General features: G+C 36.6%; 2 protein-coding genes across 2 annotated transcripts; both read right to left on the reverse strand.

The window, feature by feature from the left end:
- Nucleotides 1–10: 10 nt before the first annotated feature.
- LOC306849644 (voltage-gated purine nucleotide uniporter SLC17A9-like) lies at nucleotides 11–10,521 on the reverse strand. The gene is made up of 13 exons (XM_079384822.1): nucleotides 10,311–10,521; nucleotides 7,777–7,974; nucleotides 7,555–7,694; nucleotides 6,544–6,643; nucleotides 3,211–3,335; nucleotides 2,750–2,849; nucleotides 2,429–2,525; nucleotides 2,067–2,154; nucleotides 1,717–1,751; nucleotides 1,472–1,587; nucleotides 1,239–1,294; nucleotides 1,107–1,136; nucleotides 11–443 (listed from the first exon to the last, which is right to left on the reverse strand). The coding sequence occupies exons 1-13, from the start codon at nucleotides 10,439–10,441 to the stop codon at nucleotides 277–279; spliced, it is 1,383 nt and encodes a 460-aa protein (XP_079240948.1). The 5' UTR covers nucleotides 10,442–10,521; the 3' UTR covers nucleotides 11–276.
- Nucleotides 10,522–10,704: 183 nt separating this feature from the next.
- Nucleotides 10,705–13,997, reverse strand: LOC306849645 (glucose-induced degradation protein 8-A homolog). Its single transcript, XM_079384823.1, has 5 exons — nucleotides 13,974–13,997; nucleotides 13,229–13,356; nucleotides 12,920–13,116; nucleotides 11,774–11,971; nucleotides 10,705–11,603 (listed from the first exon to the last, which is right to left on the reverse strand). The coding sequence occupies exons 2-5, from the start codon at nucleotides 13,347–13,349 to the stop codon at nucleotides 11,430–11,432; spliced, it is 690 nt and encodes a 229-aa protein (XP_079240949.1). The 5' UTR covers nucleotides 13,350–13,356; nucleotides 13,974–13,997; the 3' UTR covers nucleotides 10,705–11,429.
- Nucleotides 13,998–22,518: the final 8,521 nt, after the last annotated feature.

Genomic DNA, 22,518 nt, shown 5'->3' on the forward strand with positions numbered 1-22,518 from the left:
AGAAACACTTAAGACTGAGACAGTTTAATTATTATAATCATATTAGTGGAATGACAATTGTCCTACTGTTTTATTTTAGATAAATATTTGTTATACAAAATATAAAATGTGTTTCATTGTATCATTTTCAACCACCCCTGCTAAATATTTTAATACACATTTAAATATATACTCTCTAAAACATTATATAAAACACAAGTGTTGAGGAGTTTCAATCCATTTGTTACAAATGACAAATAAGGAAACACCAATATCTCTGAGAGGAATAATTTGTTTTCAGCATGATGTTGAGATAATCTGAGACTGATCAACTCGTTTTGCTTCACCCAGCGCTATGAATACGGTGACACCAATGATGTTCACCACAGCCAGGACTGAGAACACATTCACCCAGGAGCCTGTGACCTCAATCATGTAACCAGACATGTACACCAACAACAAACCTGTGAAGTATAGTACAAAGACAATAAGATATGGGGAAAGAAGAAGAAGAGCAATAAAATAGGTATTACAATTAACAGTAGAAATGAGGTAGGGTATTAGATGTATGTAACTGCACAGGACTTGAATGTGAACAAAATATTTTGCAGATTAGTTTAAATTATGCGTAAAAATTAAAATTATGACACTAAATCAGTCAAAATTATGATACAATTTATAATTGAGACAAAACTTTGAAATTATGGCATACAAAGTCATAATTATGAGATACAAAATCTAAATTATGATCAATAATTATTGTCATATAAAGTCCACTTTGACAATTATGACACAATTTGAAATTATAACAGAAAATTATGAAATAAAAAGCCAATTAGTGTCATATACTTCTTTTGTCAATTTATATAATTATGTTTGGCATAGTTTTAACTTATGTAATTACAACATTATGTCAACATTTTCAGATTAAATATGACTTCAATATTACATTAATTGTACCATTTACATTTTTCTAATTGTCAAACAGAATTTAGATTGTGTACACTGACCTATCAAAAGGTACTTTAAATAAATAAAATATTTCAATACTCCTTCCACAAGTATATGAGGGCATTACATTGTATGCATGTAATTGGTTACATTACAGAAAAATAATTATAACCCACCAGTAAAAGCTGAACATGTGTTCATAATCCCTGTGAGAAAGATTGCAGCATATTTAGAACAATGCTTAAAACATATTGGATAAAATAAAATATTCCTGGATTTTTTGTTTTTACAAGCAGAGGTGGACTCACCAAACAGGGCTCCTGCACATGATGGTGCCTGGTCATGCACATTCACAGACACCCCACTGCACATGAAAATACACTCACAGGTTACTCTGTTTTACTACCTCTTCACTATACAATCAGCTGTTGATTGGCTAAATATTGGCTTATTTATATTTGGGAATGAAAGATCTAATAGACTGTAAATAGGCTAATCAATGCTGTACGATCATGTTTTGGATATGGCAGTTCATTCTAACCTGTTATTAAATGTGGACAGTCCAACAGCCAGAGACACACACGTCACAGCATGGATAAAGCTGTCTGTCTTACAGAGAAGGAAGATGAACACGCTGGCTACTCCCATTGCAAGGAACTACACAAGCATGTTTCAAACAGACACACAAAAATACAATACAGATTACATAATACAATTTATGAATTGTTAATGTAATTTTACCGTTACTGTACTGAAATTACTGTAATTTAGCTGATGTTGTGTTACCTGCATCAGTTTCCTTACAGTCGCAGTCCCACAGCCTGATATAAAGACATAAATGTGACTAATTACTGAAAGAAACATTAGGGTTACAGGGTAACTGCCAGGTTAAGAAATAAAGAAAATTTTAATATTTTACAATGTGGCGATTTTGTACGCAATTTGATTTGTACGAAAACTTATTTATTTTAGAAAAATTAAAAAGGAAGCAAGAAGGTCCACACCTAAACCTAATTGCCAGTGTGGAATAAGCAGATTGCATGAACATATACAAATGAGATGCAGAAATTCATACAAATTAGCCACCAATTCACTTTAGTTTTGAATTGCCATGACATTGTGTTGGTTTTGTTCACCTTGCCTAATGAGATGATCAGAGATAGAGCCTCCAAACAGTGAAGTGGGTAGTGCCACAAACCAAGGGATCACATTAAACACCCAATCCTGTCATCAAACAAAATAGAGAATGCTTTAACAAATGACAACATCAAACGACCAGTCGTAGGGGAAAAAAAAACATCAAATCCTCATGTGCTTCCTCTAGCCTGAGTGCACAAAAACTGAAACACCATCTTATGATTAAACATTTCATTTAGTAATATAGTTAGATATTATCACTACTACATATTAGCATTTTTGGTAAGTACACTGGGAGTGTAAACACTAATAAAAAGAGAAACATCCATTGAAATCAACTAATGTGCAATAGCTGGCATACCTTGGCATAAGGAAACATGTCTTTGAAGAATGTTGGTAGCCATGACATGAGTGTGTAATGTGTGCTACTAAAGCAGAGATGAGCAATGATCATAGCCCTAAAACACATAGACATGCAGTGAGCAACCTTCTGCATTAATACTCTCACATCTTTTAAAAGACTGACGTTTTAATTAACATTTTAAATGAGAATGAGTGTCCTAAAAATGAGTCATAGTAAGGGATAATGACACAAAACTATGGAATGAAAAAAGCATAACAATAAAACAATGAGTGAAAGTAGAGAGTGAAATGAGGGATATGTTGATGTTTTGAACCTCACCAGACACTAGGTTCTCTAAGGAGATTCAGCCAATTGATTTTAGAGGATTCAGACGCAGAACTACTGCTGATCCACAGTGAGTTGAGCGAGAAACCTGGACCTGTAACAAACAACCAAACAAACTCTGTACTGACACATTTCTGAATACCTACGTGAGATTATTAAGATATAGCAGGGACCTCAGTACAGAAATCTCTTATTCAATAGTGCTGGCAAGGTGGTGAGTCAGATTTTTAAAAACAAGGTGTTGTAAAATATCACTGGCAAAAAAGATTTTTCACACAGTTGCTATGGCAAACACAAATACTGAAGCTAACACTGATTGTGTCTGATTCACTGTGACTTCATTATACAAATTCTGACCTTCAGAGGAATAAAATAGCACTCAATCAAGAATGAGTGCAAAATATGAAGAGCAATGCTATTTAAATTAAACATGTAAAGGACCACAATATAAGTACCTTGCAGAAGACATTTCCATACACAACAGGTCCAGCAAATAGCAAGGAGACCAGCTCCATAAAACACACTCCTCCATCCAAACCAGTCCAGCATCAGAGAACCTACACCTCCAACCAGCAGCATCCTAAGAGAGACAGACATCTCAATGACAAAATCATGAATAGTGTGGAATGAAATATCGATTCTTATAGAAAACTTTTTTGAGACGAAACTGATGTAAACAGTCAGTTATTTTTTTGATAATCTCAACATTCCTAAAATATCTGAGGAACTTAAAATTGAATTAGATGGTGAGATTACAGCAGATGAAATTATGGAGGCTATAAAGACATTAAAAGGTGGTAAAACAGCAGGACCTGATGGCCTGCCCATCGACCTATTTAAATATTTCAGTGATAAAATGGTTAAGCCACTCCATGATATGTATATAGAATGTTATAATAGTGTCTGTCTTCCTAATTCTATGAGAGAGGCTTTGATCATTCTTTTACCAAAACCAGGAAAACCGAATACAAAGTGTGGAAATATGTGACCTATTAGTCTGATAAACACAGATACCAAAATATTATGTAAAATCTTGGCAAAAAGGCTAGAGACTGTTCTCCCGGGCGTTGTGGGTGATGATCAGAACGGGTTCATTAAGAACAGACAGGGATTTCATAACGTAAGACGTGTTTTAAATATTTTGCATAGCCAAAAAGAGGAAAAGGATACTGCTCTTCTCTCACTTGATGCGGAGAAGGCTTTCGATAGGATCGAATGGGCTTATCTCTTTGACGTTCTCATAAAATTCGGATTTGGAAACTCCTTTTTACATTGGATCAAATTATTACATTCCAACCCTGTGGCTGAAGTTTTAACCAATGAGATGATTTCTGAGCCATTTAATATTACAAGAGGTTGCCCTCAAGGCTCACCATTGTCCCCACTTTTATTCATTTTGGCTATAGAACCGCTAGCAATAGCCGTAAGAGCTAACAACCACATACAAGGGATTAAAATGGGTGGCAAGGTACATAAAATAGCTTTATTCGCTGATGATGTAGTGTTATTCCTAAAACAATTAAATGCCTCTATACCAGCACTTTTAGATCTGATCAATCAATTCGGAAATATATCGGGATATAAAGTGAACACATCAAAGTCATCGTTATTGCTGCTTAATAAAGATAGCTGTCCAAATACATCACATTTATTTACCTTGAAATTATCACCCAGCTTTACATATTTGGGTATCAAAATTGTTCCCCAATTAGAAAATATAATTTCTACAAATTATAATGCTATAATGGAATCAACATCTAAAGATCTGGAGTGTTCTCAAAGATTAACTCATTATTCAGGAAATTTATTTGGAACAAGAAATGCCCTCGAGTTCGTCTCTCTCTTCTTTATCTTCCATTTGACACTGGAGGGTTAAAATGTCCCAACCTGTACTGGTACTATTTAGCTGCACAATTAAGAACAATAATGTTTTATTTTTCCTCTGGAAATAAACCATCCTGGGTGGATATGGAGTCATGTGGTTTTGCGTTGCCTTTAAACTTGTATATATATTCAGATAAGTTTAAACAACTGAAAACAGTCACCACGCACCCCATAGTTTGTAATATGATTGGAGTATGGTATGAAGTTAGAGAGTACATGAAAATAGCTGACTCTTTATCCCAGTATAGTCCCATTTGGGGCAACACATTATTCAAACCAGGCACGAAGGACTCAGGATTCCGGTTGTGGGTTGAAAAGGGATTAAGCAAAATTAGTGATCTTTTTGAGGAGGGAACGTTGATGTCATTTGAGCAGATATCTACTAAGTATAATATTCCAAGAAAACATTTCTTTAAATACTTACAGATAAGGAGTTTTGTTCTTTCTATGCAGAACCAATCATTAAACTTGCCAGTACTTTCTTCTTTGGAGGAATTCATTACTAAGAAATGCAATAATAAAGGTTTAATATCAGTTTTTTACAACTGGCTTGTATCAGGGTCTACTGAATCAACAACCTCGAAACTTGAATTATGGAAGATGGGATTGAATGAGGATATATCTGAGGATGAATGGAGACAAGTCTGTAAAAACTCTCAGAAACAGTTAGGTAGCGTTAGCTTAAAACTACTTCAATATAACTGGTTGATGCAGACTTACATAACTCCTGTCAAACTAAATAGGTTTAATAAAAATATTCCTGATACATGCTTTAAATGCAGAGAGGCTCAAGGTTCATTTGTGCATTGTGTATGGGAATGCAACATTATTAGAGACTTTTGGGTGGAAGTGATTAATATTACAAAGATAATTGTACCCTTGAATATTCCCCTAGATGCAAAAATGATTTTGCTACATTTATATCCAAAGAACCTTAAACTAAATCTTCAGCAGCGCAAATTCATAGATTATGCTATATTACAAGCTAAAAGAATGATAGCTCTTAGCTGGAAAAGGCCTGATCCACCATTTATTGGAACTTGGATTAATGCCATGGCACAGTGTATGGCCATGGAAAAAATAACATATTTTATTAAAAACAAAATGGATGTATATGAAGAAATTTGGAAGCCGTTTAATTACTACATTAACAACAATAATATTGGTCATTTACTACAGGAGGTGTAACTATGTATAGTGTCTGTTTGTTTTTGTTTTTTTTTGTTTGTTTTTTTGTTGGAAAATGTATGTGTAAAGTACAGTAATGTATATTTGGTTTTTGGGTACCTTGCAATATTTGTTTTGCATTTAAATTGTCTCTTGTATGAGAATTTTGTGTATTTCTATAGGGGAGAAGAGAGTGATGTTCTATTGTTGGGGTGGGAAACAACTGCGACGGAATGGAAATGTGTTTCTCTGTTACCTGTCTTGCATAATCAAAAACAATAAACACATTGTTAAAAAAAAAAAAACAGTCAGTTATGTTTTCAGAACAGGACAAAACATCTGATATGTCGAAATCTGTGCAGTAGTATGAATGTAGCCTATTAACAATTGTTTTTGATTTATTATTGATTTGTAATTATTTAAAAAAGTAGCCTGCTAATATAAATAAAAAAAATAAATCTGATCTAAAATTGATATGAAAATGTAGCCATGTGCAGTAATATTGAAAGCTGAGGATGCAACGAATCATGATATTAAATTAATCGAATCGTTGACATGATAATCGTAATTGAATCGTGAAACCAGTGAAGATTCATAGTTTGGAACACTAAATTACGGTACACAATTCAAGAGGTGCTTACATATAAGAGTGAATCAGTTTTATTTTACACTTCAAATAAATAAATAAAAATATGAATTCAAATAGAATGATTGGGAAAACTATTATTATATCTTACCCTAGGTAGCACCCACAGGCCAGAGTGCTCATCAATAAACCTCTCTCTCCCTCCGTCACACGCTGAGCACAGATACTGACAAGAGAAGGGTAGTGAACCCCTAAAAACAAAGAGAGCATAACACAAACTCACAATCATGTCCTACTGAGAATTACTTTTTACCTTTAAGGGGCTATGGAAGCCCATTTCTGCCACATAAGAAAAAAAAATGGTAACAAAAAAGTTATCAGTATGACAAAGTACTAAAATACTAAGTCACAATGATAAGATACTATAATTAAGAGATAAAGTCTAAATTATGACACACTAAAGCCATAAATATGAGATAAAAAAAGTTGATTTTATGACATTCTAATTCAGAATTATGAGACAAAATTCTAAATTATCAGATTAATGTCATAATTATGAAACATAAAGAGATAGTCTAAATAGTGACATACCAAGTCATAATTATGTGATGAGAAGTATAAATTATATTTTTTATGGGTGACACAGAAATCAAAATTATGCCAGTCAAAATTATGATAAAGTGATACTTTTGACCAAAAATTCTAATACATACCAAGTCATTATTGAGATACAATGTTGATGTTTTTATATAAAATTTGTATTCATGACATATAAAGTCAAAATTATTATATTATACATATATATATATATATATATATATATATTTTGACTATTTAATCTCATAATTATGAATTTCTGTCATCATTTTGATTTATAATTTATACTTTTGTCATATACTGTATTTCATAATCTCAATTTATTATGTCATAATTATCATGCACCAAAGGTGGAAATGTTCTCATGTGGTGAAAATGCGCTTAAGAGGCAAGTAAATGTAAAAAATGTGTGTTGTGCAAAATGAAGATCTGAAATTAGTCAGGGTGAGCTGATTCTCATTAAACTAACTTAGACCCACCCTAGTAATTACAGCCAATGCCCCCAGTAAATTACCCTCATTCTTCTTACAATTTCCTCCCCAGCTGTCTCTCACAATGCTCTCACCTTGCATTACACCCAATAGAAACCTGGCCACGGTCATGGTAATAAGAGGTCGGAGTCCAATGTTGGCCAGAAGCGGAGTGATAGCCGTCATCACAGCCCAGGAGGAGGTGGACAGCAGCAGTACTCTCTCTCCTCCTATCCTGTAAAAACTCATCATCATCATCATCAACTTCTACTTTCCATAACTGATCTACAACCTGTACCCTTCACCAAAACACTCACCTATCACTGGCATGGCCACCAAGTACCTGAGTAAAACAGTAACCCCAGAAAAAAGCACCCAGCACAATGCCGGTCTCGGTCTTGCTCCATCCAAATTCTTTTGCCATGGTGACGGCACAGATTGGCATGGCCATCCGTGACCAGTAGAGAAGACATGTGACTAACAGAAGCATCAGGGTCCAGGTCCGGGCCAGTGGCCTACAGCAGGTGGGACATTATAATTACAACAGTGTATCAATGTGGTGACCCAGAGCACAGCACATTTTAGGTGCCTCACTCTGCAATCAATAAGTTACAAATGTTCAATAAATTAGGCAGATATACAACTGATGGCATAGGATACTTATACAAATTTTTCAGTAAGCTTTCAAAAGACCTATAGGTGGCCAAAATGATTAGAACACTAATATTTTCACCAGCTAAAAAATGGTTTTAAGTCAGTTATTTCTATATTTTGCTGAAGTGTGTCAGTAGCAAATATCAGTTTACCATTTTGCCATTAGCTGTAATAATCCAGTGAGATTTTTTGTCTGAAAACAGCCAGTGCTCCACACAGAGATCTGATCTCATCATCATCCAGTCTGTCTGGAATGACATGAAGAAACAAAACAAACTGAGACAGACTAAATCCAGAAGAACTGTGGCAACATCTCCGAGATGCTTCAAGAAACCTACCTACAAAGCTACCTGAAAAACTACACGCAAGTGCACCCAGGGCAAAAGCTGCTTTAAATGCAAAGTATGGTTACACCAAATGTTGATTTAATTTAGTTAATAGAAGTTTATTGATAAAGAAAATCTGTTGATGACATTATTTTTGACAGCATCCTGATTTTACGGCATTTTTACCTAAAACTTTTAACAGTACTGTAGCTTTGCAGGTAGGTCTCTTGAAGCATCTTGGAGACGTTGCCACAGTTCTTCTGGATTTAGTCTCTCAGTTTGTGTCGGTCTCAGAATCCTTGTGCAAACAAAAATCTCACTGGATTATTACAGCTGATGGCAAAATAGTAAACTAATATTTCCTCCTGACACACTACAGCAAAGGATAGAAATAACTACATTATACCCATTTTTAAGATGGTGAAAATATTAGTGTTCTAATGACTTGGCCACCACTGTACTGTAAAACATCCAGCCTAATAAACAAAAATGAACACTGATTCTTACTTCTGAATTTTTGTAAACTTTGTCTTCATAATGATCATTCAGAGCCTCCTCTTAGCAATAATAAAGTTTTTTTTTAGTTCGTTTTTTTATGCTTTTAATGTCCATTGAAAGCCTGTATGTATGTATCATAGCATCTCAACAGTGTTTTCAAACAACCATTCTGTAACCTCAAAATTTAATTATCTTATTGCACTGGTATTACTGTACCATGGTACAGGCCGATTGATTGATTGATTGATTGGACAAAGTAGACATTTTATTGCAAGGTTTGCCAGGAAGTGAAACTGTTTGTTGAATGCCACATTCATCATGGATCGTGGTATCTAAGCAAAGTGTTTTCAAACAGCCATCCTATAACCTCAGAATTTGATTACAGTCAGCAAACAGTGAAAACACTGTCAGTAACAGAGGAAACAGTAACATATTACCAGTGCAAAGTGTGTGTATACATACACATACAATACATACATAATACATAGTGACTCCACCGGGCAGGGACACCGGCAAGGGATAGTAGTAGCTTTTTATTTAATTTTTTCATTGATATGTTTATTATTGAAATGTTGTTGTTATATGCATGTGTTAATTTTATTTAATTTCTTTATTTTCTTAAATATGTGGGTAGATAGTATTTATAGAGTTGTAACTTTTTAGTTTTAGTTACTTTTTCTTATTTGTAAGTCGCTTTGGACAAAAGCGTCTGCTAAATGACAAAAGTAAAAAAGTAAAGAGTGTAAAGACCATCGACTCTACCGTGCGACTCCACCGGGCAGGGACACCGGCAAGGGATAGTATTAGCTTTTTATTTAATTTTTTCATTGATATGTTTATTATTGAAATGTTGTCGTTATATGCATGTGTTAATTTTATTTAATTTCTTTATTTTCTTAAATATGTGGGTAGATAGTATTTATAGAGTTGTAACTTTTTAGTTTTAGTTACTTTTTCTTATTTGTAAGTCGCTTTGGACAAAAGCGTCTGCTAAATGACAAAAGTAAAGTAAAGTAAGTAAAGTATAGTGTGTAATGTGCAAATCGTCTGCTTAAGTCTGTTCAGTCCTTGATGGTCCTCCCTCTCTTACTACACACACACACACACACATACGGTTAGGACTCATCCACCAAAAAAAGTGGACCGAATAGACAAATACGATTTCCATGGAACAATTGCCAGGAAGCGAAACTAAAGAAAGGTGGATGGAGGAAAGCGATGTGAATTTCACTGTCCACTGACTATATGAGGATGATTAACGCGCTCCAGTGTGTCGTTCACAACAGAAACTATTGTTGATGCAACGGACCACAAATACACTATGAAATTAAGCATTGTTTCGAATCTCCTTTAATAAACTGTTTCTATCATACCTTGGCCAGACTGTTGTCTTGTCGTTAACTTGCGTTATCTTTAGCCCGGACGTGTCACACACATTTCTGAAAGGTGTTTTCACGGAGTCCACAGGTGTTTGGAAGCGGTCCGATTCTTGCTCAGCAGCCATTGAGTCTACGGAGTAAAAACCGGACGAGAGCCGGTTCTGCGCCGAACAGGAAAGTCTGCTACTGCATTTATAGAGCTCGCAGGAACAAAAAGGAGGCGGAAACGACCGCTGCCACACCTACATTAAATGCTTGAAGAGCAACTCATTCTGATTTGCATTCATTTTTAAGTACTAAAGGTGATTATTATCTGTACGTGTAATCATACAACATCATTCTGTAGTAAATCTCTGTCATCTCTAAGGAATCTGGAGAATCTGCCTTAAAATAAATCTGATTCAGAAAAACTCCAGTAAACAAAAATTTACTGGAATTCACTGTGAAATCAACTTTATCCCAAACAAGTAGTACAAAATGTGAACAAAGATGAAAGACAAAAATCACAAACATAAGGCTTTAAGTCTGTAATGACAATGTTATTTTGTAATTATAATGGCTTATGTAATGAAGGTCTAAAACTCAACACTGTTTACTCGACATTATCAACATCTGTAACGTCTCATAAATAAAAAATGAAGTTGTATCCATGATCAACATATATTATATCAGTCTTTCTCTTTCCATCCAGGAGCTAATATTTCCCTCAAAAACAGCCTAATATAAGCATGAGGTCATATTACTGTATGTATATGTGAAACCAGTGAAGCAGTTGAAAAAAAAATAATAATAAAAATAAAATAACTAAACCCATATGATATGACAGACTGAAAATGAGCAAAAACAGTACCATAAGAGAATATTCCATGTTCTTCAGAAAATAGGCTACCAGCATAGTAAATGGTAGATTACAATAAAAATTTTGGTTTACAGTTTTCAATCAGTATAATTTTGTTTGAAACAAAATCATATACTGTTGCTTAAGTTACTTTTTATAGAGGCATCAAGAAAAAAAAAAAAACATTATATAGATTTATATTTGCTATCCAGTCACTGACTGTTCATAAATAAGACAAAAAAAAAATTCAAATGTGTCCATGTGGATTACAGTCTCTACTTGGGGTCCTCAATGGTGCCCTTGCTGAGGTCTGTCATTCTGGAGTATTTCACTTTTTTCTGGTCCAGTTCGTTCTGAGCCCACAGTAAAAGCTTCAGCAGCTTTGCTAATTTTGGAGTAGATTCCCTGTTCTCATAGTCTAGAACAGCCTGGTTCACCTCACTCCACACCTATATAGGGAGACAGAACCCAGCATTAAGGAGGGAGGAACAAGTCCAGAATTCACACCTGGTACAGTAATGCCCCCTACTATACTGTATATTAATAGGAGAATAAACTGTCATGGAAATAAAGCTTACTAACCCGTTATGATGGTTATGTCCTACACAAACACAAATACCTTCTGCCTCTGCATCATGTTGAGCAGGTCTCCAAACGGCGATTCTTCAGGGTTGTCGAAGGCGAGCAGTGCCAGGGTTCGCTCCATCTCAGTAAGGCATTCTCTGCTCTCCTCTCCCTGTTCGGCCAGCTGTGACTGCGCAAACTCCAGCGCTGCCTCAGTCTCTCGCAGACGGATGAGCTCAATCAGATGCTGCTGCTACAAGACAAGTTAACAACAGTTTCACAGTAAGGGTCAGGTCAAGTTTTACTATTAGGATGGTTTTCTTTTCAGTACTTTTCAATTTTTGTCATTTGGGGTGGAACAAGAGGCCTTCATTACTACATTTGCATGTGCATTGTAGAACACAACATTCCAATGGATTCTGTTATGGTTTACAATGGCTCTCTAAAATGCTCTGTAAGGCTTGGTTTAGTTTGGGAGGTAAACTCTGCAGGACACCGGCCCTGCAGGTTGCCTATCCCTGCTTTAAGGTATGTCCCAGACATGTTCTAAATTGCCTAGAGGTTTTCCTATTTACATTCTCTCTACATTTTTCATACATTTGTATATATATTTGCATTGTTTTGACTGTTCTCTCTAGATCCCACCTTCTTGCATGCCACAATTGATCAGTTATTTGTACAAAGTCTAAACGCTATTGGTCAAACTACTTTTCAGTAATACCCTTCAGCAAGTATGAAAACAAAGCCAAAAGCCAGATATTTTAGGCAATTTAGAAATCCAGGCCAGGAAATCTAAAAAGAAGACAAATGATAACCCTATGTTACCATTTATGGCTTTGTATTCATATTTGTGTGCCGCATTCAGGCCTCTTACAAAAGTGATGTAACGTGACAAAACAAGAAGGGACCATCTAGACCAGGGGTGGGGAACGTTGATCCTGCAGAGTTTAGCTCCAACCCTAATCAAACACACCTGAACCAGTTAATCAAGGTCTTCAAGATGCAATTAGGTTTCTTTTGTTTTCTCAGGGTTGGAGTTAAACTCTGCTGGAGAGTGGCCGTCCAGGATCAACGTTCCCTACCCCTGATCTAGACTAAATCCAAGCAGGAAACACATTTAAAACATCCTAATACCAGGTGTGATCTTAACTTTAGACATCTCGCTCCCTCCCAGCTTGTTCATATAAGGTCAGATGTTTACCTGAAGGTGAAAGTAGAGGTATCGATTGGTGTCAAGGAGCTCCGGGTGGAGTCTGTTAATGAGAGCAATGGCTTCCTGGATCTGTCCTTTTAAAACCATTTCCCTGATCTTTATCCTCTCATCCAGAGAGTCTAGATCCACATTCGGCTCAATCCCAGATTCCATACGAAACTTCTCTGCAGCCTCTTTAAATCCCTCTGTGGATTACAATCATGATCAGAGGGGAAGTTTTATTCATTTGAATTTACACGTATGTGCATTTGACTTGAACCAAGCACTACACTGTACTATAAAATAATACTGACATACCTGTTACTAGATAGTTCATGATGAGCCTGTTCATATCTGCTCTCTGAATGTGCACATTATTCAGTTTATCCATCCATTCCTCCTTTGTAATATCCTCAGGCTTTTCTGAATAACTCATCATGGATGTACTGTGGTAAACACGACATGTAAAAACAACAAAAAACATTTTGCACACATCCAATATAAAAATGCATGTGCACGCACTTTTAAATGCTATTATCAGAGAAGTGGATTCACTTTTAGTGAACAATGTTTCTGGATGTCCGTGTTATCAAAAAAGAAGCCTATTTTCGCTTTTAAGTAGTCTAAGGTTGTGATGTAGGTGTTTGAAGGGAAATGAATGAACTGCTCTGTGCACGTTCATATTTTCGCGGTGTTTCTGTTAGACAGACACCGGCTCACTGGCCAGTCAACAGAGTAACTTACGCGACGAACGAATTTGGAATGGTGACACTGATGCACGTGACAGGTTTAAACATATTAAACCCTCGCTATTAAGGTATAAAATTTCGCATTAAATAGTTTATCGAGGCATGAAAATAAACAAGCTCCTAGTGCATGAACCACAGCAGCGCATGAGACTTGCAGACGGGCTTGTTCAGCTATTTTCTAACAATAACATTTGCAAATGACCACGCATGAAAACAAAATAATAGCCAGTTATATTAAATTTAACTGTTGTTTATTCATGTTGTTTGTTTGATTTTTTTTCGCAAAATCTGAAGAATGATGATAAAATACTTACTGTTTATGGTTATAAATAGCGGTGGGCCTCAGCGAAGATCACGCGATAACAGAGGAGAGCTCTTAACGAGACTTGAGCGGTAGTAAGGGATTGGTCAGAATAATGACGTCACAGTTGCTGTGGGAAAGCTGCTACAGTTGCCAGATCAGGGGAAAAAAAAGGTTGCCAGATTAGGTGCACAGTGAACATGGACCGATCATTCAGATTTATTTTATTTACGGTACATTAATATCTGGAACAAATATATCTTTTTTTATTCGATTTGATTTGCTTGGAAACTATTTAAAAAAAATAGCATAATTGTTTGAAATAATATAAATTGCAGATTGTGTTTATAGCCTACCTATAAATCGAAAACTGTTTTTTCTTTTTTTTTTACTATTAAAAGTGTTTTTCTTACAGTCGGCATGAAATGAAAATTTACCCTATTTTTTTTATGTAAGCTATTATAGTTCTTATTATGACTAATTAACCAGTGCATCTTTCTTTAATTTCTTTTGTTGCTTTAAATTGACCTAATGACTAATCAAAATTTCATAACTGGACATTAGCAATAATGACCTAATATGTTTTTAGTATTGACTTTAACGTCTCCAGCAATTTCAGTGTTTTGTTCATAAAGAGATACAATAACAATAACCTTTGATGGTTCACCTTGTTATTCTAAGACCTTCACAAAACAAGCTCGAATTTGCCTAATCCTCTTATCTAACACATTGTTGTTATTGCAAAACGGGCATCATAATATGGGACAGAAAGATAATTGATTATGTCTCAGAGATTAGATGAGACTATCACCTTTATTATGTGGACCAGATGAGAAATCCCCCTGGTGGAGGGGGAGGTTTTTGTTGCAACATGTCTACATAATACAGTACAATAAAATAACAGCCGGTATGTTGTGCTGATGATGACCAGAGGAGCCAATGAAAATGTGTGTTTTTTTGTGTGTGTTTGTGCTTTGAGGTTGAACCACACCATATGTTATTTCTCAGACAAAACAGGTGATGCAATAAAACTTTCGTCTGTGACACATTTGTATTGTTTGTGATTTTTATTTTGTATATTATTTTCTTAATAAAATCAGTTGTATCAAAGATTGACATTCTGTAAACTAACAGGCTAACTGTGATTTTGAGGGTATGAATATTGAAAAATGAAAAATAAATATGAAAAATGTATGTAATTTGGATCTGAAAAATGAAAAGACTCATTACCCCTTGACTAACGGGTAATGTTAGTTTAACGGGTTTAGTCTTACCCCCTCAGACTAAAACAGTCTTACCATAGTGGCTAAGTTTATGCAACTGGACTCATTATCTTCATATAAGTGTACAAGTTTCCTTGGTTCTTTTTTGTGTATGGTTTCTGTTTTTTTAAAAAACATGCTTTCAAAGAACTATAGAAAAGTCTTTTGTAGAATATGGTTTTGTGATGCTTTAAAAACTATACTCTATTTTTTTAATTTTTCAAAATACATCCTGTTTTTAATGATGAGCTGCTTAAGCTAAATCTTGTATAGACTTTATACATTCTGACCATGTTTTTGCATGTTAGTAGCCCAACTCCATTTGCCATGTTTCAAAATACATAAAATGAATAAACAGGCCTACTTTCTTACCAGGTCAAGAAAATATGATCATATTACCCCAATTTTACAGTCTCTGCACTGGCTACCTATTAAGTTCCGTATCATTTACAAAATATTATTACTTGCCTATAAGGCACTAAATGGTTTAGCTCCTGCGTACCTAACTCGTCTTCTACCACGCTACAATCCAACCCGCTCCCTAAGGTCGCAAAACTCTGGACTTTTGGTAGTACCTAGGATAGCAAAGTCCCCTAAAGGAGGTAGAGCTTTTTTCTCATTTGGCTCCCAAACTCTGGAATAGCCTTCCTGATAACGTTTGGGGTTCAGACACACTCTCTCTGTTTAAATCTAGATTAAAGACACATCTCTTTAGCCAAGCATTCACATAATGCATGTTATAATCTTGTACTGCAGTTATATCTGATCAAATGTACATAATTATTCTTTAGCTTGGGTTGAACAAATCATTTTTGCTTAGATGGAACAGCAGCTACGCTGATTATGTCTCTATTTGTTTCTCTGTTTCTGCCACAGGATTAACATCCCATGGTAACTAGGAATTACAGAAGCTTCAGTCTGGATCCAACCCTTAAATGATCTGAGATGACGCCAACCCATCAGAGGATGCCAAAGCTCAGACAACATACAGAATTACCAAATTTTGCCATAAGTTAAATATATAAAGGTTCTGCAATATATAAATATATTGTGGAAACTTAATTTCCTGTAGACCTGCTTTGCAACGATTTGTATCGTAAAAAGCGCTATACAAATAAACTTGAACTACTTTCCAAAAACAAAACTCTTTACTTTTCCTTTCTTTTGAAAACTCAAGACAAACTTGTCTTGACAGCAATGTCTATTTTTTATTTTGATTACAATTCCACAACAGCTATAATATACAGTAAGTGACAGAAAATGTGACCATAGGCTTCAGATTTCACATTCTTCATTAAAACGAATCCCTTTTCAGTTTATTTACAGTGTTCATATAGGCTATAGGATTAGAGATCCCATTACTATTTAGCCTACATAAAGAACTTGTGTGGTGGTGGTGGTGTGGGGGGGGGGGCAATTGGAATACATTTTAGTGTGTAATTATAGGTCACATTGTTCATAATTGCATATTAAAAAAATAAATAACACGTTAAAGACTCAATCTGACAATGATGTCATAATAATATTCCGTGTCAGGTTCTGCTCAACTATCCTCCGCATCTCCCTCAAGGCCCGAGCTTGCATCAGGATGTGGTTTTTGGCCAGGAGCAGCGTCGCTATCTTGGAGAGTTTTTTCACGTTTTGATTCGGTGTGTACGGTATGACCGCTCGCAGGTCATCCAACGCGTTGTTAAGATCGTGCATGCGTCTCCGTTCACGCGCATTGATAAGTAGCCGCGGCGCTCTGGGCTTCTTGACCGTTCCGCTGCTCGGCACCGAGTCTCCGTGAAATCCATTTTCCAGACACTGAAATCTTTTTCTGTCCATCTCCGATGCTGTCTCTTCGATTATGCGATGGCCCGTGGTTAATTCATCGGAGTGGTGCGTGGGAACTCCTTCACCGAGGCTCTGGCCGTAGGGCGAGCTGCTCATGGAGATGTGGAAGCGCAGTTCACAGTCTTGGTTACCAACCGGCATTGGATTCATTCTCCTGATGTTCATTCTGTCTGCAAATATGATTGAATTATTTGTCCACGTCCCTTGTCGTTAGAGTTTGCTGCAGTAAACGCCTATTTGACCTGTCGAAACTTTTGAAGGATTTACAGTCTGTCCAATCAAATCTGCGTCCCGTCCCGTCACACAAACAACAAACAGGTGCTGTTTTTGTATTAGGAAACGTATTGTTTTACAGTCATAATAACAGTGATATTAAAAACATGTTAACTTGATGTTAAGATGGCATTTTGCTTTTATAAACATTTAGTGACATCCAAAATTGTTCATAATTGTCAAACTGAATATTTGGATAAATGTCAAATGTCAGAAAAGAATTGTAGCCTAAATGAAAGCAAATAATTAAAGCTATTATATAGATGCTATTTAATTATTTTAAGCAATTATTAAATATTTGTATTGTCATTTATATCATTTGTATGCCAACTGGTCAAATAACTGCTCCAGAGAATTTGATAGGCTCTTGTTGATATTCTGTCATAGACTATAAACTGACTTGTGAGGAATGGAAAATGCTTTGCTTTTGGGAACTGGGTCATCACGCCAAATTACTACTGGGTGTTAATGCATGCAAGAGAGTGGAGACATTTTCAAAAATCTCCCTCAAAAAGTCATAAGGAAACTGGGCTGCACACAAACACTGTTTTTGAATGACAAAAGGATGGTAATAGTAAATGCTAAAAAAATAATGTAACATGATTTATTTTTGGAAAAGAGTTGGCCCCCATTATATAAACAGATTTTATGTCAGTCAAAAATGATATAATACATGACAATATTCATCCCACACCCGAGAAATGCCCCAAACAAGTCTGATTCATTAGTCATCATTTACTAATGCAAATGAGCATGATTAAAATTAGACTTGCAGCAGTGGAGAAATCCTGGAGGGGGTTGATGGAAGGCAATCCAGTATTTTGTGATAAGGAGAAACACATCTGTTCAATAAGTGAGAGCTGATGGCCTAATTTGTTTATTATAATCATTCAGATGCAAACATGATTAGCCATAAACATGTAAAATAATGACAGACTCAGAGAAATTATATGAAAAAAAAAAAACATTTTTGATTAGGCTATTTGCAGTGCTGGATGAGCCCAGTCTCATGAAAATGCGTATAAATAGTATACGCCAAATACAAACAGAAAATCCGAAACTGACTTTTGTGTGCATATGCACGTGTTTGATGTGCAAATGATACACAATTTGTAGGCGTGCATATACGCTGTTTTCACATAAATATGATAAGCATCTACCCCACACCCCAATCCTACCTATTGTGTATCATATGCACGCCGTCAATTTCTGCGTATAAATAGTACGCCAAATCGAACCATAAACTCGTGCTATTGATACTTTATATATAAGTTTATATAAACTTATACAAAAATGTAACCACAATAGTGCAATATCAGAATCCCAAAAAGAAAAAAAAAGAAAATATATTTTTAGTTTCTGTCAGATTTGGAACACATCTTTCCTCTCCTGGATCTCAGTTACCCACTGCTGTGAACTACTCTGTGAAACTGCAGATGCCAGGTAAGACAGTCACACTTTATCACTTATCAGCAGATTCACCCACTGGATGGTTGGCTGTGGGGAGATGGGGGTCCCTGAGTAGGAAGTGGGGTGAAAGTAAAACCCGTTGCTGGGCGACTGAATCATAGTTGCTATGGTGAACTTGAGTTGAGCAGCTGGTCCAATCAGCTGAGACATGTAGGGCAGAGTGGATCTCATACTGAAGAGAGTGATGTAGAAACACGTGGGAGGAAGAGAGGAAGAGAGGAGGGTGGGAGAAAGAAAGAAGGAGAGTGGAAGTAAAAGAGGGTGCAGAAAAGGAAGACTGTAAGAGAGGAAAAGGAAGGGAAAATAAGGAATATTTCAAGCAATAACATATAAATAGTGAGGGGGGGGGGGGGGAGCTGGGAAAAAAAATATAGTCCAGAATATTTTATGTACTAAATGTATTTTATACACTTTCATTTAACATAGGCTATATGATGTTATTAAAATATATTGTGTTTGCTCTGTTCTCACAACAACTATTTGTTACACATTTATGCAATTTATTAATTATGATATGCGACCAAAACAGTTGTTTGATATTTTTGTATGTTACCTTTTAGCTTACTTTTTTCTGTTTGTAAATAGTTTTTTTTTTCATAATTGCTAAACGAGCAAGTTTAAACGTCTTTTAATAATCCCTTAGAGAATACGGGGCTTCTTTGACCTCGACAGCAGGGTTAGATAGCCTATACATGACAGTAGAAGCAGGTGCAGGCAGTTACTTAAACTCAAAGGGCTTCCTCAGCTCTTATTCATCTACATTATCTTGACTCCCCGTCAATGACAAAGCAGCTAAATCACGCCCCTGCATCACCAAAGACTCCCTCCTGCACTGACTCGCATTAGTGGTGTCGTCTTGTGATGGAGAGGCCCCTGTCACGCTGTGGGGTGGACGGGCCGCTGAAGAGCAGGGACGCACGGGATGAATGGTCCGGCCGGTATTGTAATGCAAAGACAAAACTCCTCCCTTGCGCAATGGAGAAGGAAGTAGGCCCAAAATATCGCTTCAGGGGAAGAATAAATAACCGTTTTCCCGGTTGAGCATCCATTCTGGGATTTTACACATTTATAGTCGAACTGAGGGGGAATGGAAATGAGGTGAATTCAAGATGGTGGATAGATGGATTATAGACTAGGCTACTGTAGCAAACTGTCAGGTCCATGAAATCGCACGTGGGTTATGGGCTTCTGGCTTCCTAAATATTCAAATCCCTTCACTTCCTATCCTCCCACTGACTCTCATTTGTAGAAATTAGATGGACCTATTTGTTTACGATTCACAAATGTTTAGGAGAGGCCTAATTCATGGAAACTCGTGCAACCAAAGAATCTGGGGTAGTGCTCATGAAATGTATAAATGCCTATTGTAAATTTTCGAATTAAGGTTTGAACCCTCAATGAATATGCAGGGTAGCCTATGTATAGCCAACTTTTAAAAAGCTATTTTAAACGTTTAACGAAAGTAGCTACGAAAGGTGCAAAGTCGCAAAATTCTCACAAATCTCTTTCAGCAACAGCGACACTAGCGTAGGCTATTTTGGTACAAAAGGTATCGAACATAAAATCCATAAAAGCGGCCTATTTTAATTTCTTAACGCTATTTTATAGATTAACAAAACTGCTGCCAGAGATCTTCCCCGAAAATTAGTGTCACTGAATGAAAACAACTGCACTGACTCTAACTACTTATTTAGCATTTCTTTGAAATTTGATTTTAATATTTAGCTGACGTATTTCAGAGTTATTTTTAGCTATAAGGCCAAAATGTAGAGTATCTAAATGTAGCCTACTAGCCTATCCTTCCATAAAAGCTCAGACTCTGCATGCAGTGCAGGTTTGAGACGGTCGGGATTGAATAGAATTGTCGATTTCTCTCTAAAGTCTGGAACTAAATTGGCCAAAAGTATGAGAAGCAAGTGATAAACCATGAACTGACCGTGGCAGACATTGTTTAGAGTGCTCGGGGACATTACTAACAGCAGCTGTGGTTATGAACAATTTTGGGTAGCTACTACAGCAACTCGACTGAACGTAAAGGGCGCTAATGGCTCTCAGTCCTCCGAATGTCAGCCTCACTGGTTTTCAAGGGCACCGTATACTGATGGGGATTTGGTTAACGGGAGGGGAGGGGGCCTTCGGTGCGGCTCATGACGTCAGCGTGTCCCGATGTAATTCTCTCGCGCTTGAGTCCTATCAGCAGTGGAGGGCGAGCGCGCGGGGACGCGAGGAAGCACTAATCTCTCCAGAAGGGATCAGCGCAACCAAGACGCAAATGAGGCCATTTAACACTGCAGCAGAAGACGATTACGATTAAAAACGGGATACAGTCGGTGTGTTTCGGCGGTAAACGACAGGCGTGACCTCGTTGCGGGATGCAGGAGGGATACGGCGGCACCTCAAAAGATGCTCGACGGAGAAAATAGAGCATCGTGTTTACGGGGGACTTAAGTGGTGTTTCAGTCATTTTGCTTGTTTTGGCGATGATATTATTTTGAATAAGGTTGGTCGACAGCTTTTTGTAAAATAGTTGATTGTGTATTTTGAGATTTTAAAAATGTTTTGTTTACACTTGATGTAGTTTAAGGGATCCACTACTGCAGAGGTCAGCAAAATGAGTGAGAATCATAACAATGCGCGCCCTTCGGACGGATGCTACCTTCTTCATCGCTTTTATTCTGTCGCCTGCAATGCAATTCCTTGGTCTATAATCCAGCGATTAATTCGTGATATGCTATATTTGGGCAGTGACATTCTTTTTGAATTCCTAACCGTACTGCAACTGAGGCACACAAATCCCAGAGACCCAAAAGGAGGAGGACAATAGCCATGGCTGCTTGAATTGAGGCTGCAGAGCACTTGCTCTTAAAGGGAGTGAATATAGGCCACTGGTTGGCCTGCTCTGCGCAGTATATGCGTTGGTATTTGACTGTTTCACGCGAAATTGAAATAGAAAACAATGTAGAAACACTATTGTGATTGTAATTTTGACGTTTTGTCGTCGGCGTGTTGTCAAAACGCATTACGACATCCCTCTTTGCGGTACTCTTTGAAGACCAGCCTGCTCTGGCGCGCGCGTCCTGGAGGGTGGTGACACGGGCCCGCCACTCTGCGTGTTCACGGCGGACCTTGATTTAATATCCATACAATTAAGGCACGCGGTGAATGCCAAGAGAGGGGCCTTAAAACGGCGAACCTGTATCGTTAAAGAAAATGAGCAGCAGAAATGCGCAGATCAGAAGTGAAGGCTAGTAAAGCCAAAGAGCTGAACAGGAACTGAGGCCGCTTGGTTTGCAGGCGCATGATAGGAATATTAATTTCGGGAGCTGACAGGAATGTGAAATTCCTCTTCTAATTCAAAATATATTATTAATTTATTTTGAATATCACCAAGTCTATTTCTACTAGTATATGAGGTAATTTTCATACAGCATAGTAATAATAATAAAATAGACTTAAGACTATTTAATAGATTCTTATATCCCAGGATTTAATCATGCCATGCAGTGTAAGGTATTTGCTAATATAGACACTGCACTGCTTGAAGGAATCTTGAGCAAATATTTGAAATGTCAGATATATATGAATGGTTTTTGCGTAAAAAAGAAATCTGCTTTCCATTGCAAAACTGAAAATGCAGAAAAACCAAAGACAGAAGGTCAGTATTATATCATGAAAAGAATGGCTAATCAAACGTTACCTGCATTATCATGTTCTGTG

Source organism: Barbus barbus (genome assembly GCF_936440315.1).
Source record: "Barbus barbus genome assembly, chromosome: 29".
Classification (NCBI taxonomy): domain Eukaryota; kingdom Metazoa; phylum Chordata; class Actinopteri; order Cypriniformes; family Cyprinidae; genus Barbus; species Barbus barbus.